Source organism: Montipora capricornis, chromosome 4 (genome assembly GCF_036669925.1).
Source record: "Montipora capricornis isolate CH-2021 chromosome 4, ASM3666992v2, whole genome shotgun sequence".
NCBI classification, from domain to species: domain Eukaryota; kingdom Metazoa; phylum Cnidaria; class Anthozoa; order Scleractinia; family Acroporidae; genus Montipora; species Montipora capricornis.
The window spans coordinates 25,890,248-25,904,933 of NC_090886.1; the positions used below are offsets into that span (position 1 = coordinate 25,890,248).

Genomic DNA, 14,686 nt, shown 5'->3' on the forward strand with positions numbered 1-14,686 from the left:
GCTACCACTTCCTAAAAAAGAAGAGCGTAACCTTAAAACAGCATGTTGAAAATTAAAACAAGACAGAGCCAGGCCCCAACCGAGAGGCTCTCCAAAAAGACCTCAATGACCTGGAAAGCCGCTGGATAAAGGTGTTTTTACTAACATTATGTTCTTGAGAGAGCTGGATCGAAGAGAAAATGACGTCAAAGGCTCACTAGTTTAAGAATGCAATAGGTGTGTACGCCGCAGAATTAATATGCAGCACGGGGGTTTTGGGCTTTTAGACTTTTAAACTCACGCTTTGCATATATAATAAGCTGCGTTCACACGCTGAAATTTTAAGCTAGTGGGCCTCTGACGTCACTTTTCCCTGGATCCAACCGTCTGAGGTCCAATCGGTCAGTTTTGAACGTGAGTAACGGCGGACCGTGAAATCCAAAACTTACACTCAAAGTAAACGGCCTTTGGATAAAAAGCAAAGCTCAAAGTTTGCCACATTTTCAAAAATCTGAAGGAAAAAAGGAAGTGGTTTTTTGATCACTGGGGCACTTTAAGTCTTTCGTAGGTTGATTTGTCTTCTAACCTGCGACCCGACGTTTTAAAGCTTGTACAATATGGGTGAAACTAGAATGGATCTGTCACAATCAGGTGGGACTCTACTGAGATCTTTGTGACAAAGTACATGACTGGCGAGGTGAAGATGCTACATGTAAAATGTCACCCTCCACGGTCATTCATAACTAACCATTATCGAACAACTGCTTGGACTTAAATAGCGCAGACTTAACACAAGAAACAATATACTTTTAGGGCACATGGAACGACCACGTTTCGTTACCTTGTTTGTCCTTTAAAGTTGTTTGTAATGTATTTGTCATAAAGTGTCCCGTCTGACTGTGACGGATTTATTTTAGTCACAACCTTTTAAAAGAGACGTATGGTGTGAACTTTGATGTTTGAAATGGTGATCCGCCTTTGGTAGTTACTTGCTTCTGTGCGTTGTCCTGGTGAAAAATGAAAATAGACCGGTATGAACGCGGGACTTGAACATTTTTTAGAGCTCCCCAAAATGTCGGAAAAGGTATCTCGTCTACTGAATACCTTTAAACCTCAAAGGAGTTAGCAGAAACATTTGAAAAACCTTGCTAACTTCTTGTTGACTACTGATGACATGAAGTTGATCTTTGCTTGCGCCACATGGTTGAGGAAGCCTCCGTCTTCTTAGACATGAAGTGCTGGTTTTAGCCTCCATTTTAATTCTCTTGTTTGTTTTTATTTCTAGAGTATCTACTTGGACATAACATTTAGGGAGGTTGTATTTGCCGAGCTTCTCAAACATGGCCTTGAAGTCCTTGACAAGACAGACCCAGGCCCCAACCGAGAGGCTCTTCAAAAAGACCTCAATGACCTGGAAAGCCGCTGGATAAAAGTGTTTAACAGTACAGTTGAAAGACAAGAAAAGCTTGATGAAGTCGTACCACTGGCTCAGAAGTACGCAGAATCAGTGGCCGACCTGCAGCCGTGGTTAGCGGAAACTGAGCAAATGGTTGCAGACTGTCAAGCAACCATTGTCTGTGAAAAGCACGCACTGACAAGGGAACAGACGTTTGTCAAGGTTGGTCTCCATTTGGACATCTGGTGACGCAAACAGAAATTTGTACTTTCACAGAATCAACAATTACCGGCATGTAGCTGTAAAAATTATGAACGATATCGCTTTATAGAAATCCTAAGCAAAGAAACGTCCTAAACTTTGTTAATTTGATAATTGGTTGTGCGCCTTTTATGATGAATCAGGGACCTTGAAGTCAAGCAACAAGCATTTTACTGCCACCATTCATACTTGCGCCGGCTTTTGGCGGATCGTTGAAACCAGAAAGCTACAGCATGGATCGAGGTCGGACAATCAAAACTCTCGATTCCCGATTCTCGGCTACATTGATTAACGGCGGTGAAAAACGAACTTCAGTTTTGAGTCAACATGCAACCGTTCTGGCCTCTGTTGTTCAAAAGGTGCATAGCACTACCATTTGTGAAGACTTTATATGAACTACCTATGTAAACTGCCGAAAGGAGCAGATTTGTAGTTCCTCGTACGTCCGAACGTTACTGGAGCAGTATCCAAAGGAAATCCTGAAAATTCGAAGCTGGAACGGAATTTCAAACCATGACCACTTCATAGTGGTGCAATGCTCTACCAATTGTGCTATCACTCCAACTGGGCGCTGGTCTTTTTGTGAGTTTGTAATAAAACCCGTACATGTGAACGTGATGACTCTGTATGAATGACGTAAAAGAAAATGCTTTTTTCCACATTTTATTTATGTCTTTCGTTGCTGCGCAATTAACGTTCGTAACGTCAGTGATCTAAAGGTCTTAAAAATACCATCCTCTAAATAAATGAAATTCCACGGGATAATTCACTTGTGATTTATCGATCCCAGGTGTTTTCTTAATCGTTTGCCCTTTGCTTTTCAGTATTTACAGCAGTTTGTTCAAGAGGATATCGAGGGCCATCGACCAATCTATCGCTCGCTAGTGGACAGCTCGGAAGATTTGCTAGAAAGCTGCCAGGATATGTCTGTAACCGATGGTGTGCCACAAGTACAGGCAGACGTCAAAGACATGATCGACAGGTGGAGCAAAGTCAACAAGTTTTATCTTGAAAGACGTCGTCAGCTGTCGAATGCCGAGCATTTGGTGAAAAAATACCGCAGCTCGCTTCTTCCCGTGGAAAATGAGCTTACTAGAGTCGAAAGGCGACTTCAGGACTGTGAATTTGAAGGAGTCAATGTGGACGTTGGCAAGAAAAAGTTGGAAAATGTTAAGGTAAAGTTAAGAGGAAAGGAAGAACGTAGTTTTGATAAGTGATGCCAACTTCGTAAAGCAGGTAACTTTTAAGGAGAACCAAGCCATTGATAAGAATGGAACGTATGTTTCGAACACAGTACGAATTTTTAGTCTCGATGAGTACTTTTACGACAGTCTCGGTCACAAATGTTGTAACAGAGACGGCAATTTGCCCCCTCTCCCCCTTCAATGTTGATGTTTATGGCTTGAAATGCAAAAACCAACCGGTAAATGCAACATTGATAGGAGGATGAGGAGGAGTACCTTATTAACAGCTTTGATGCGCTTCACTTGCTGTTCAAACGAAGTGTTACAACTATTTATGACCGAGATTGTAGGTTCGTACAGTATTTGTTAATTCGTGTGATGTCATCAGTGTCCTGGTATTAATGTGTAACGCGAACCTACGTAAGACACGAGAATGAAGGAATCTCGTTTAAGAACACCATACATCTTTAACTGATTTTTGCGGTTTTATATTACAGGCTGTACAGAGCGAAATTAACAGCTTGGAATCACAATTGTCTTCGGTGAGCGACCAGATTAAAGAAGACGACAAGGAATATCTTGATTTCTTGCCCATTAAGCAGCGTATGTCTGCAATCAGTCAGCGGTTTAGTTCCTTACGCAGAGAGGCCAATGACCAGGAAAAGAAACTAGAGAGGATTGTGAACGAAATAACAACATTTGTTTCCGCTACCGGAAAACTACGAGACTATCTAGACACGGCGCTCGACAAACTCGACAACTTAGATCCCATCCATAACGACGAAGAAATCATCAACAAACAGTTGGCCGAAGTAAAGGTAAGAATTGAATTTGCTCTAATTAGATTTCGGTTTTGGGTTTTTTCGAAGGAAAAACGCCTTTATAATAGCAATATCGATATTTTAAACTTCCTTTGAATTTTACATTCTAATTTTCCAGCTTTCATAAAAGTGGCGCCTAACTTCGGAAAAACGAACACGAAACGAAGAAAAATAAGGTAGAGGCGGAAATCGGTCCCTCCAAAGTCGTAGGTTGAGAAGCCAAGAACGAAGATCGAGACAAAGCAAACAGTCTAAAATCTGGCAAAGAAGGGACGCTAAACTAGCTTCTATACGTGTGAAAGGTCGGGAAACTAACATAAACACGTCCCTCTGAGACCGTAACTAACGTAAAGAGTGCAATTGATGTGAAAAGACACGAGAATCTTTATAAGAATGTAATATTTTTATTACTTGTGTCGTTGTAATTAGGAAATTCAGCAGGAAGCCAACGCCAAAGTTGGTGTGTTGTCAACCGCTGAAGTTGCTGCTGCCACCATTTGTTCAGAGAAGAAAGACGACCTTAAAGCCAGCAATGAGGTTCACAAAGCGCTGAGTGAAGTTCAAATGCCAATTTTGAGTGTACTGGACAGATTAAGTGCGCGTGAACAAGACTTGAAGGGTGCATTAGAGCATTTGCAAGCATACAAGTCACAGTTGAAGCCAGTTGAGGAGGTACTCACTGCTGTTGAAGGTTCCGTTGAGGCACAGGCCCCTGTCGACTTGAACAAGGGCGAAGATGAACTTGGCAAAGTGGACGTAAGTTCTAAAATAGGATAAGGCTTGTAGAGATCACAACTAGAGGTTTTTTTTTAATTTAGACGTTTGACAGAATTTTCTTCAGTGATCATTGGAATGTGATGGCAGAAATCTGCTAGAGCCGTCAAGAATATTTGTGACGATTTCTGTGAATAAGCCTATTAAATTAATGACACCTAACATTTTTTCCAAAAAGGTATTTGGTTTTAGCAATTCAAGTTGCATAAAACCACTGATCGAAAAGGCATAAAAGCGTCTTAGGAAGCTAGTGTGTTGCTGAGCTTACCTTTGTTGTTTTCAATTGACAGACAATGATTAAGGAAATGGAGGAAAGCAATAAACATGTACGCCTTATAAGGAAATCCAGTCAAAAGCTCCTCCGGGTCATGGACATTCATTCTAAGCCTGGGACCCAAGTTCAAGCACAAGTGGCAAATGTCACGCACCGCCAGCGAGGCCTCAGCTCCAGTCTGCGTATGCGCCGATCGAAGGTAGCCAAGAGTCTGCAGCTCTACGGACAGTTTTTGGAATTGATAGAACAAGTGGATAAATGGCTTCCTGAAGGAAGAGAACGCATCGAGGCAATCGAAGCTGCTGGAGGTGAACCGGACGAAATCAGAAAAAAGCTGGAGAAATTACAGGTTTTTAATAAATTATTTGACCTTCGTTTTGAGGAACTTCGAGTTTTTGACATAAATTTTGTCGGCAGCCCAAAACTATTGATTTCATTAGGAAAGAACAACTCGAGGATCGCGAGTGCAAGCGTGTAAAAAACCTCAAGATCAAGGAAATGCAAGGCCGAAACAATTGTTTGAAAGTTATAAAGATGACAGAATTTCAACGTGGAGGAGAAATTCTTCACCTTCTTTTCGCATGTTTTACCAATCTTGATTTGGTCTCTTGCAGGATGTGACAAAGGAAGTGCACGAAAACGAGGCATCCCTGGAGAACGCCAAGAATTTAGCTGATAAAATCAAAGAACTCAGCAGTGAAGATCCAACCCTCCACAAAGATCTTGATGATCAGATAGAAAAGGCCCAAACGCCCATGGATGAGCTCATCTCAGCTCTGAATGCACGTCAGTCTGATCTACAGACAGCACTACTGCAAGGCCAGGAACTTAGGAATTCTGCAGATGAACTAAGCAATTGGCTATCAGCTGCTGAGAATCAATTGAACATACAGGGACCTTTGTCTGCAAGACATAAAGTGATAGTTGATCAGCAGGATAAGTTGCAGGTGGGGTATGAGTTTACATTCATTCGCGAAAAAAAATCGTTACTGGTTAATTGCAATTCTTAAATATCTGCCCTCTGTAGTAAGAAAAGACGAACAAAAAGAATCCTTGACAGGAGTGCCTGAGCTACAATGTCAGTCTGAGTATTTGACGTTGAAAAAACCTTTTAACTCCTTTCACCTAGCCAGGGTTTCGTACCTGCCTGGTTTTGAAAAGCTACGGAGCTTCTTCATTTATGGCGACGCAGGGCGGCACAAGTTCAACGTTCAAAGTCTATTTAAAAACACACTTACACAATAAAAAAGAAATACACTTGCCCACAAATAGCAAAGGCTAATCTAGGCGGGTAGTGTTCACATTTCTACTGTGGAGTCAAATAGTACAGAAGTTAAAAAAAATAATTATTAAAGCAAAATTAAATGGTAACAGTTAACACGAACGTACCAGAAATAATAACGTCAAACATTGTGATTGTTTATGGTATAGTATTTAATTATATCTTCACTGTGATCTCTAGTTAATAAGAATTGAGTGCAGAAAGTTTAATTCTTTAATTAGGGTGTGGACATCGGCATAAGTATCCTCATGAGGTAATAATTGCAGTAGTCTATTCTGGAGACATTTTTCAAAAGGAATTTTACTTTTTTTACGAAGTACTTCAGGGATTTTATTCCAACTTTTACACCCAAGTCGTGAAGTGGTTAGGACGCTTGCCTCGAGATCGGTGATCCCGCGGGTTCAAGACATGTTCTGACCACTTGTTGAAGTTGTTCCTGGTAGTCCCTAGTTCAACTTCTCAGCCACAATTGTAAATAGCTAACTGGTTTGCTTCTGGCCAGTTGGGATTCTTAACAGATCTTGTTGAATTTACTGTTATGTCGTGATTGTGTTTCATTGGCCCTGAAAAATCCCTGTGGGGAGTGGTCAATTAAGTATGTATGAATGTATGTATGTATGTATCTTAATTTGTCTTGTTGTCAATATTTATTTCATAATTATTTGTGTGAAGGGGAGTTGAATTTGATTCAGTTCTGGTGCAGACTGTTGTCATTAGTCTCACGTGAGTCCCTAATGCCACGTCTCGGGTGTGTTTATAGGCACTTGAAAAGGAGTTTACTCAACACAAGCCCATCCGAGAACATGTGATGCTTAAGGGAGAGGAAGTTCTTCAAACCATGAAACCGGGCACAGATAGGGAGAAGTTAGAGCAGCGGCTCCAAGACCTTGCTACACGCTGGAACGAATTCTCCGACAAGATCAACGAGCGCAGCACGAAACTCCAAGAGGTGGAACCTTCTGCCAGCAACTATGTGGACTGTGTGGAACCCTTCACCTCTTGGCTTTCCGAATCTGAGGAAATATTTAAAGAATGCGAGAAAATACCAGAAGATGATGAGGGCACCACTCAACAACTCGAGCTCTTGGAGGTAGGTTTATTCTTCTTACAGTGTAGAATCTGGAATATTTTACCTTGTTGAAGTAAACTGTCTGCTGTTGCTGAAGAGCGGTTTCCATGGGAGGTCAAACTCTGACCAGGTTTTAACTTCGCTTAACATAAGCCAATTTTATGCAATTTTTGCTCGGCCTGGTGTACAAACGATCGCAACGTGTTGCGCTCGACAATGGAAGGCGACGATGGGCCAAGTCTTGCAAAAATTATCTTTGATTTATAAGTAAAGTAACACTTACTACCACCAAAAAGTTTTATTTGGGCTCGTTTAGGCCGAAGGAAACTTAAAAAGAAGATGGCCTGAGGCTTTGGTGGAGGCCATTTCGTTTGATGCATGTGTTATTCTCGACAGACACTTCAGCACGAGATTCTGCTTCAAAAGCCAGAGCACGAGACTTTCAAAGACACTTCGATAAAACACGCAGATCTGTGCAGCAACAAGGATGTAACGGCTGACCTTGCTGTGTTGGAGGAAGAGGTCGCTACTGTTGACAAGCGGTGGGATGAGTTATGCACCAAGGTGAGCGATCGACTGCAGCTGCTGGAAAATATCCAGGAAGACATTCATCGCTACCAGGTTGTGCTTCGTCTGACAGAGAAGACACTTGTCGAGATTGAAAAGATAGTTTCTTTTGAGTACGAGTTGACATTGGATCCTAAGAAGGCCAGAGAAGATCTGACGGAAGTTAAGGTTAGTGTTTATCCACGTTAGGAGAACGGAATTTCTAATCTTTGGTATCCTTTGCATAGGGTGAGCTTTAGCAAGTTTTCGTTCCTCTGTTTTTTCAGCGCTATCTTGAATTACGTCATATGTGCATGCGCATCTCAGTTTTGATACGTCATATGCGCAGTTGACGATGGCGCACCTCGTGATTGTTTGTATGAAGTCAATTTGCACTAACACGCTGATTTTTGGCAGGGACGTTTTTTAGTAATAATTTCTCAGACAATTTCAACAAATTCCAGATTTTCACAAATTTAGTGTATGTGACGTTATCACCTCTCAGGATCCTGTTTTTTTCTTTTTACGCATCATGTCTGCAATGGTGGACAATTTTAATTTTGGTCATAATTGAACTTCTTTGTCCTCTTCTAAAACAAACCTGTTTTCATGAAGTAAATACTAGAGAATGTCGTAATCGGCAACGGTTGCGAGTAGAGAACAAGCACAGCTTGTTCTCGTTAACAACTTGTTCTCGTTCGTGAAGTCGTGCTCTACGTATTTAGGTAAGCGTATAGTTCGAGTTCCAGTCTGCAGAAAAAAAAGATTGTGGGATGAAGTTCACGTTCCGACGTTTTGAATGAGTTGCTGTTGTTCCAGTTTTTCCTGCTATAAAGTAACTGCGAAAAGCAAACGCAATTTCCTGTTAACAAACTCGTACTTTCCGCTTCGATTTTTCGATGTAAAGTCGTCGCAGACCAACTTGCCGGGACGAATTGGGCACGCCTGGCTGCGTAGTACGAACGCGCAGTAATCAAAATCCCAGAACTCGTACTCGCAGTAACAATCGTTGTCGATGCTAACATTCTCCAATCTTATTACGGCCTCAACAGTAATGGTGCGAAATGTCTGTCACAGTCATGTTCTTCCATTTTAGTGTAGGCCGTTGATCATTTCTGCTATTATGTAGGGTAGGGCTGGGAAAGGGGGAGTTGTTGCCTCTTTTCATTTGATGGTCAAAAACCTCAAAAAATGGAAAAGGGCTCGACTATTTTTGTCCAGGATTCTGTAATCTTCTGGTAAAAGAGTTTAATACACTGGCAATAATAAAGACTATTTCTAGCCTCTTGTCGTGTTATTTTTTCTTTAATATGGAGGCACTTCGTGCTGAAATAACGCTTTGTGTTCTTTTGTTTCAGAAATACATTGTGCAACTAAACAACCGAAGGCCTGAAGTGAAAGAGCTTGAAAAGTATGGAAAAGACTTAACTGAGAAAACAGGCTCACCTGAATGGCAAGAAAAAGCCGCTACAATCCACCTTAAATTCAATACACTGGAGACCAAGCTGCACGAACGAGAAGACCTAATGGAGAGAATTGTTGAGTGCATTGTGATTTACACGACAAACACTGCGCATGTTGAGCGAGCCATTCCCAAAGTCAAGGAAGATATGTCCAACCAAGCACCCATAAGCACGGAGCCTGAAGAAATACAGGAACAACTACAAGATGCTGAAAAGTTGCAGGGGACTCTTGTTGCTGACAGCTTCTCTCTAGAGAGCGCTCAAGAGGCAGCGAATTTACTGGATTCATTTTGTGACTGTGAGCCAGAACAGGGAGAGAGATTAAAGGCAAGGGTGCGATTATCGAAAGAGGCTCTGGACGAGTTGATAGTCGCCAACAGTGAACGGCAGAATGCACTGAAATGCGCCCTGATGCAGTCCAAGGAGTTCAAAACTGCCTCCAATGACTTTATCATCTGGTTAAACGCCATAGAAGACAGGCTTTCATCTCAGCCTGCTGTGACGGCAGATACGGGATCTATACGAGAACTCAAGAAGGATCACGTGGTAAGCCACAAGACGATATCTTATGGTTCAAAAGTGTACTGACGGTTAATTTTCGTATTCAGATTCGCCAACGCTCAAATTGACTTTTTTTTTTTAAGCAAGCAGTGTTGTTTTTTAAAGTCTTCAAATGTTATCATTGTAATTAATTTTAATAATTCCCTCGATAAAAAGGTAAAATTCTTTGAACGCGTTAGGAACAACATCATCCCATAAATCTTGTATCAAATTATGTTTTCTTTCGGCGTTGCCTTGTGACACTGTCGATCATTATTTGATTGCAGCCTCTCTTTGATGAAGTTCAGCAACACGAGCCTGTGCTGAGTGCCATCAAAAAGTCAGCGGATGAAGTTCTTCAGTCCACAGAGCCTGGAAAAGAGCGCGACAGAGTTGAACAAAAAATGGCTCGAATACAAGGCAGATGGGAAGTTGTACAAAAGAATGCCTCTGACCGCAAATCACTGCTGGAGCAGATTGAGCCTGTGGCACAACAGTACGGAGACAGCTTGCAAGACATTATGTCGTGGTTGTCTGCAGCAGAAAAGAACCTGGCTCTCCTAAAATACGTTCCTTGCGATCGAAAAGGACCTCAGAAGTACGAGGAACTCTTGAAAGAAATGGAGAGCTCCCTTGAAGAACATCTGAGTGCTCTCAGCGACTTAGATCACCTCGCACGCTCTCTCATGGAGTTTCAACCAGAAGACGCTAATGTCGTAAGTACCCAGGTGCAAGAGGTCAGGAATCGCTTTGCTGTGCTCGACAGTGGTCTTAAGGAAAAGGGAAACAACTTGGAAAAAATCAAGAATCTCCTTGAAAACTTCACGTTTCGACTTCATGCTGTTGAGGAGTTGGTTGTACAAGGTACTTTGTGTCAAGCTTGTTTTATTTTATAGTTTTCAAAACTATTCCACTGCCGGATTCCTTGTTTTTAGTGGTACTTTTTTTAGTTTATTGAAAATAGTGAAGTCTTCGAGGGTTTTGTTTTTAACATTTTAATGCACAATGATCAATTTTCTTTCGTGTTGCACGTGTTTTCGTGTTATGTCGAACATAAAATACCCATAAATAAGATACAAGCTCTCTACTTATTGGTGAGACTACAAATCAAGTCAAGACTGGCAAGTCAAATAAAATGTTGGCCTTTGAGGAGAATAATTCAGAAGTATTTAAGTCGGGGGTTTTTCAAGTTTGCAAACACGTGTTCGCTCAGGGCCATCTTGCTCGAGGCGTAATAATAATTTAATATTTCAAGAAATCCAATGCCGCCATTTTCTATTCAACGGAAGATTTCCCTGGAACACCTAACCTTCAGATGCCATGAAATACCAGACTTACCATATCATCAATCAGAAGTGGTGCCGAGAATCAGATGAACAAACGATTACGTAGTTTTTTATTAGATCTGGAAAAGTCGCGCTTGGCTTACTAAGTAGCATAGCAAGACCGTAATAATGGAAGTAACATCGAAAGAGCTTTTAACTCCTAATGAGAACATCGCTTTCAGGACTTTTCAAAATAATACGTTATTTTTGTTATAACAACAGTCAAAAATATGGGCAACTGATAGTTTGACTCGAAATCATTTATTGCAGGTATGATTGTGTGCGCCTACAGAACACCGTTCATGGACGTCCAGAAAATCTGCGGGGAACTCGAAATGATAACAGAAATCCTGGACGCTTTCACTGATCATGAAGAAGAGATAGACATGATTCAAAGTGTTGCTATGGATTTGCTTGACATCCTTGAAAGTGATTCTCCTGACTCCACCATTATTAGGAACCAAGTGGAAACCTTGAACATGCGCTTTCGTATGACCATGGATCGCTTGCAAAAGCGAAAAGCTCAATTAGACCGACATCATCAGCATTTGGTACCTTTCAGGTAGGAATCTTCGGGAAGAGGATTGCAATCAATCATTACTAATTAGACGAAATGAGCAGGAACGTGTGCTTGGTTTAATGCCGGGCGATTTCGCTTTAAACTTGTTAGGCTGAACCAGAGTATACGTAGGCCTTTGAGTGTTGTGAATTTGGGAATTTCTTTGAGAATGACATGGCACTGAGCCAAGATTTGCAAAGATTAATCATCGAAAGCTAAAAAATGCTTTGGTTGTCGACCTTGTTGGTTGCAAAAGCGTCCATTGGAGAAATGGTCTACCAGTAAGTGATGATCAATACAGAGGTTTTGAACACAAAGTTTGCCTAAATTCTTTGTGCTTGTTGTATCTGAATTAGGAGCGTTGACCCTTCTTTCTGTAGATTGATAAGAAGAAGAACGTGAAAGTTTGTATCGAATTACACTCTTAAATTGGTTTCGAATAGAAGAATAGAAATGTGAAGCAGTGAAATTGAAGTCAATTTTGTTTAATGTTAATACAATACAACTACCTAATGGGATTCGTTTTACTTTGTATAGACGTCAAGCTATCCCCTTAAGCTTAAGTATTTCAAGTGTTCTTCAATTCCTAATTGTAGGGAAAACATTGATGAGCTTGAAGCCTGGCTTCGGTCGATTAATGAAGCGATAGAGAATTTGGAGCCAATCAGCACCGAGCCAGACAAACTCAAGCAGCAGTTAGAAGAGACCGAAAAGTTGCAAGACGAAATACAAGACAAGACACGTCTACTGCGCGACTCACAGACAGAGGGTGAATGGATGATGGAGCACAGCAAGGAAGACGAAGATATGGTTATTGAAATAGTCACCATTTTAAGCAGTTGCCAGGCCAAGTTGGATCGTACATCAGCTAAAGTCGATCAACGACAGTCTCGCCTGCAGAGTGCGGTTATCGATAGTCAAAATGTTGAGGTGACATTTGCAGAATTCATCGACGACTTGAGCCGAATTGAAGAGCAGCTTGCTGGTATGCGTCCTGTCTCTGTTTTCAAAGACACGTTGAAGGAACAAGAGCGACAATTTGAGGTATGTCTCTTTTTTTTCTGTGTCCATTCAAAAGCATTAGAGGCAAACTGAGTTCTAAGTTTTATTTAATACTTAAGGGTTTATGGCAAGGTTTTCGTTTGGGGGTGTTTCACGGACGTGCTAGAATACTGAAATTCTTTGCCGATAAAATTATCGTAACTTCGCTAAAGAGATTATTTTAATTTGGGCTAAAATCTTTGTCCGTGCAAAATTACGTAAACTTCTAAAACGTCTGGGCAACTTTATTCAACACTACCCAAGAGAAGTTCATTCCACTGTTGTCCTAATAAGTCTGTCCATTAACTCTCTTAGGCCCACTTATGCCTGATATTGTTCTTCAGAGGGTAGTTTCGTTTCATTACCACTTTATTACACCTTACATTTGTCTTAGATTTTGAGGGACGATGTGAAAGACTTGGACAAGCTTTCTGACGAGCTTATTTCTCGAGTGGAAACTGTATTGGTTAACGCTGAACCCGGCCCCGACCGTGAGTCGTTTGAAACGCGGTACAAAGATATGAAAACAAAGCTGGCTAACGTGAAAGAAAAGGTAGAAACAAGACACTCGGAAATTGATGAGAAGGCCCCTGTGCTGTACAAGTACCATGACAAGATCGAGGACTTTGTTGCTTGGCTAACCGAATTGGAAAGAAAGTTATCATCATCACAGGGTCCTGTTTCATGTGACGCAAAGATGATCGCTAAACAGCTCCAACAGATCGAAGCACTGAAGAAAGATTTCAACGACCACAAACCACACTTCGAAGCGGTGAAAGAGACTGCTGTGGCAGTTGTCAATAGCAAACCTGATGACGTTTACGTTGTAGAAGCGCAGTTGCAATACATTGATAAATTGTGGGACAGTATTAATTTGCGTTTGAAGGGCAGACAGGAACAACTCAATTGTGTCAAGGAAATAGCAGAGGAGTACCAGAAGGCGCTGACACCAGTTCGTGCTCTCTACGCATGGGCAGAGGACGCCATCGTGTCTCCAGAGGCGATCGGAGCAAACGTTCAAAAAGCCAAACAAGAACTGAATAACACGAAGGTAAGACTCTTCCACTGAATGTTCCAAGCTCCTTATCAATATCCATCAAGTGTCGTTGGTACGGTATAAAGAAACTGTTCTCTTGAAATCGTAATGTGTATTCACTCAATTTTGCCAAGGCGAGTTTCGTACTCTAGAGCGCTATGTTTTGCTTGAAACCATTCCATTCCATTCCTTCCTCAATGTTTTGAATGCGTGCTTGTTGTACTTCAGTTCAATATTTAATTTATTAGGCGTCTTGTTTGAGTCCATTCTTGTTTATTTCTGTCAAAAACAGTGTGGCCCAGTGGTTAGGGCGCTTGCCTTGAGATCCGGAGATTCCGGGTTCAAGACCTGCTCTGGCCACTCGTTGAATTTGATCCTGGTAGTCCCTGGTTCAACTTCCCAGCTGCACTTGTAAATAGCCAACTGATCTGCCTCCGGCCAGTTGGGATTCTTAACAGTTGTTGTTGTTCTGTTCTGTCGTTTCGTTGTGTTTCATTGGCCCTGAAAAGCCCCTATGGGGAGCGGTCAATTAAGTATGTATTGTATTGTATTGTAAAAACTCTTTTTCCTTTTGCGAGGATGATATATGTTAAACACGAAGACGCACTATAAAAGGGGTGGCTTCATGCACTGCTTTTGTTCGAATTCATTCAAGCACGACTGATTAATGATCCAAGATGGTGATCAACAAACAGCAACACAGAGACGGAAGCCCGAAAAGATATTTCTAGCGCGAAAAAAAGGGACTCGGGATTACGGACACATTGCCATAAGACGCTTTTTTATTGAACAAATTATCACAGAGCTCTGGGTTGCGTCCACAGTTGATTGATAAATCATTTGCATGTGCCTAAGGCACCACGCCTTTTATAGTGCGTCTTCGTGTTTAATCTCACGGCGGCGGTGTTTAACCCCGAGGGATTAAAAACTTTCGTTTTGTCACCGAAACTCGTTCCCAAACATCTCAACTCTATTGTCTATAGCCAAAATGGCCGCCGTGCGAATAAGCTGCATTTACCTGCTAACGGTAACCTTTACTCTAACCTTATTCAGTTGCTATAAATAGGTAGCAAATGATTACACTTGAGAGACTCTTCGTGTTGGATATCAAAATCAGGCGTGCATCTAACTTTAAT

At 41.5% G+C, this 14,686-nt stretch overlaps 1 protein-coding gene across 1 annotated transcript in view; it reads left to right on the forward strand.

Moving 5' to 3' along the window:
* Nucleotides 1-14,686, forward strand: part of LOC138045848 (nesprin-1-like) — a 175,910-nt gene that overhangs the window by 103,386 nt on the left and 57,838 nt on the right. Inside the window, 13 exon segments of the mRNA XM_068892482.1 lie at nucleotides 1,265-1,597; nucleotides 2,461-2,811; nucleotides 3,318-3,638; nucleotides 4,071-4,397; nucleotides 4,706-5,038; nucleotides 5,304-5,636; nucleotides 6,732-7,061; nucleotides 7,437-7,775; nucleotides 8,945-9,595; nucleotides 9,877-10,453; nucleotides 11,185-11,476; nucleotides 12,070-12,517; nucleotides 12,909-13,565. Of these exon segments, the coding sequence (XP_068748583.1) occupies nucleotides 1,265-1,597; nucleotides 2,461-2,811; nucleotides 3,318-3,638; nucleotides 4,071-4,397; nucleotides 4,706-5,038; nucleotides 5,304-5,636; nucleotides 6,732-7,061; nucleotides 7,437-7,775; nucleotides 8,945-9,595; nucleotides 9,877-10,453; nucleotides 11,185-11,476; nucleotides 12,070-12,517; nucleotides 12,909-13,565 (5,292 nt within the window).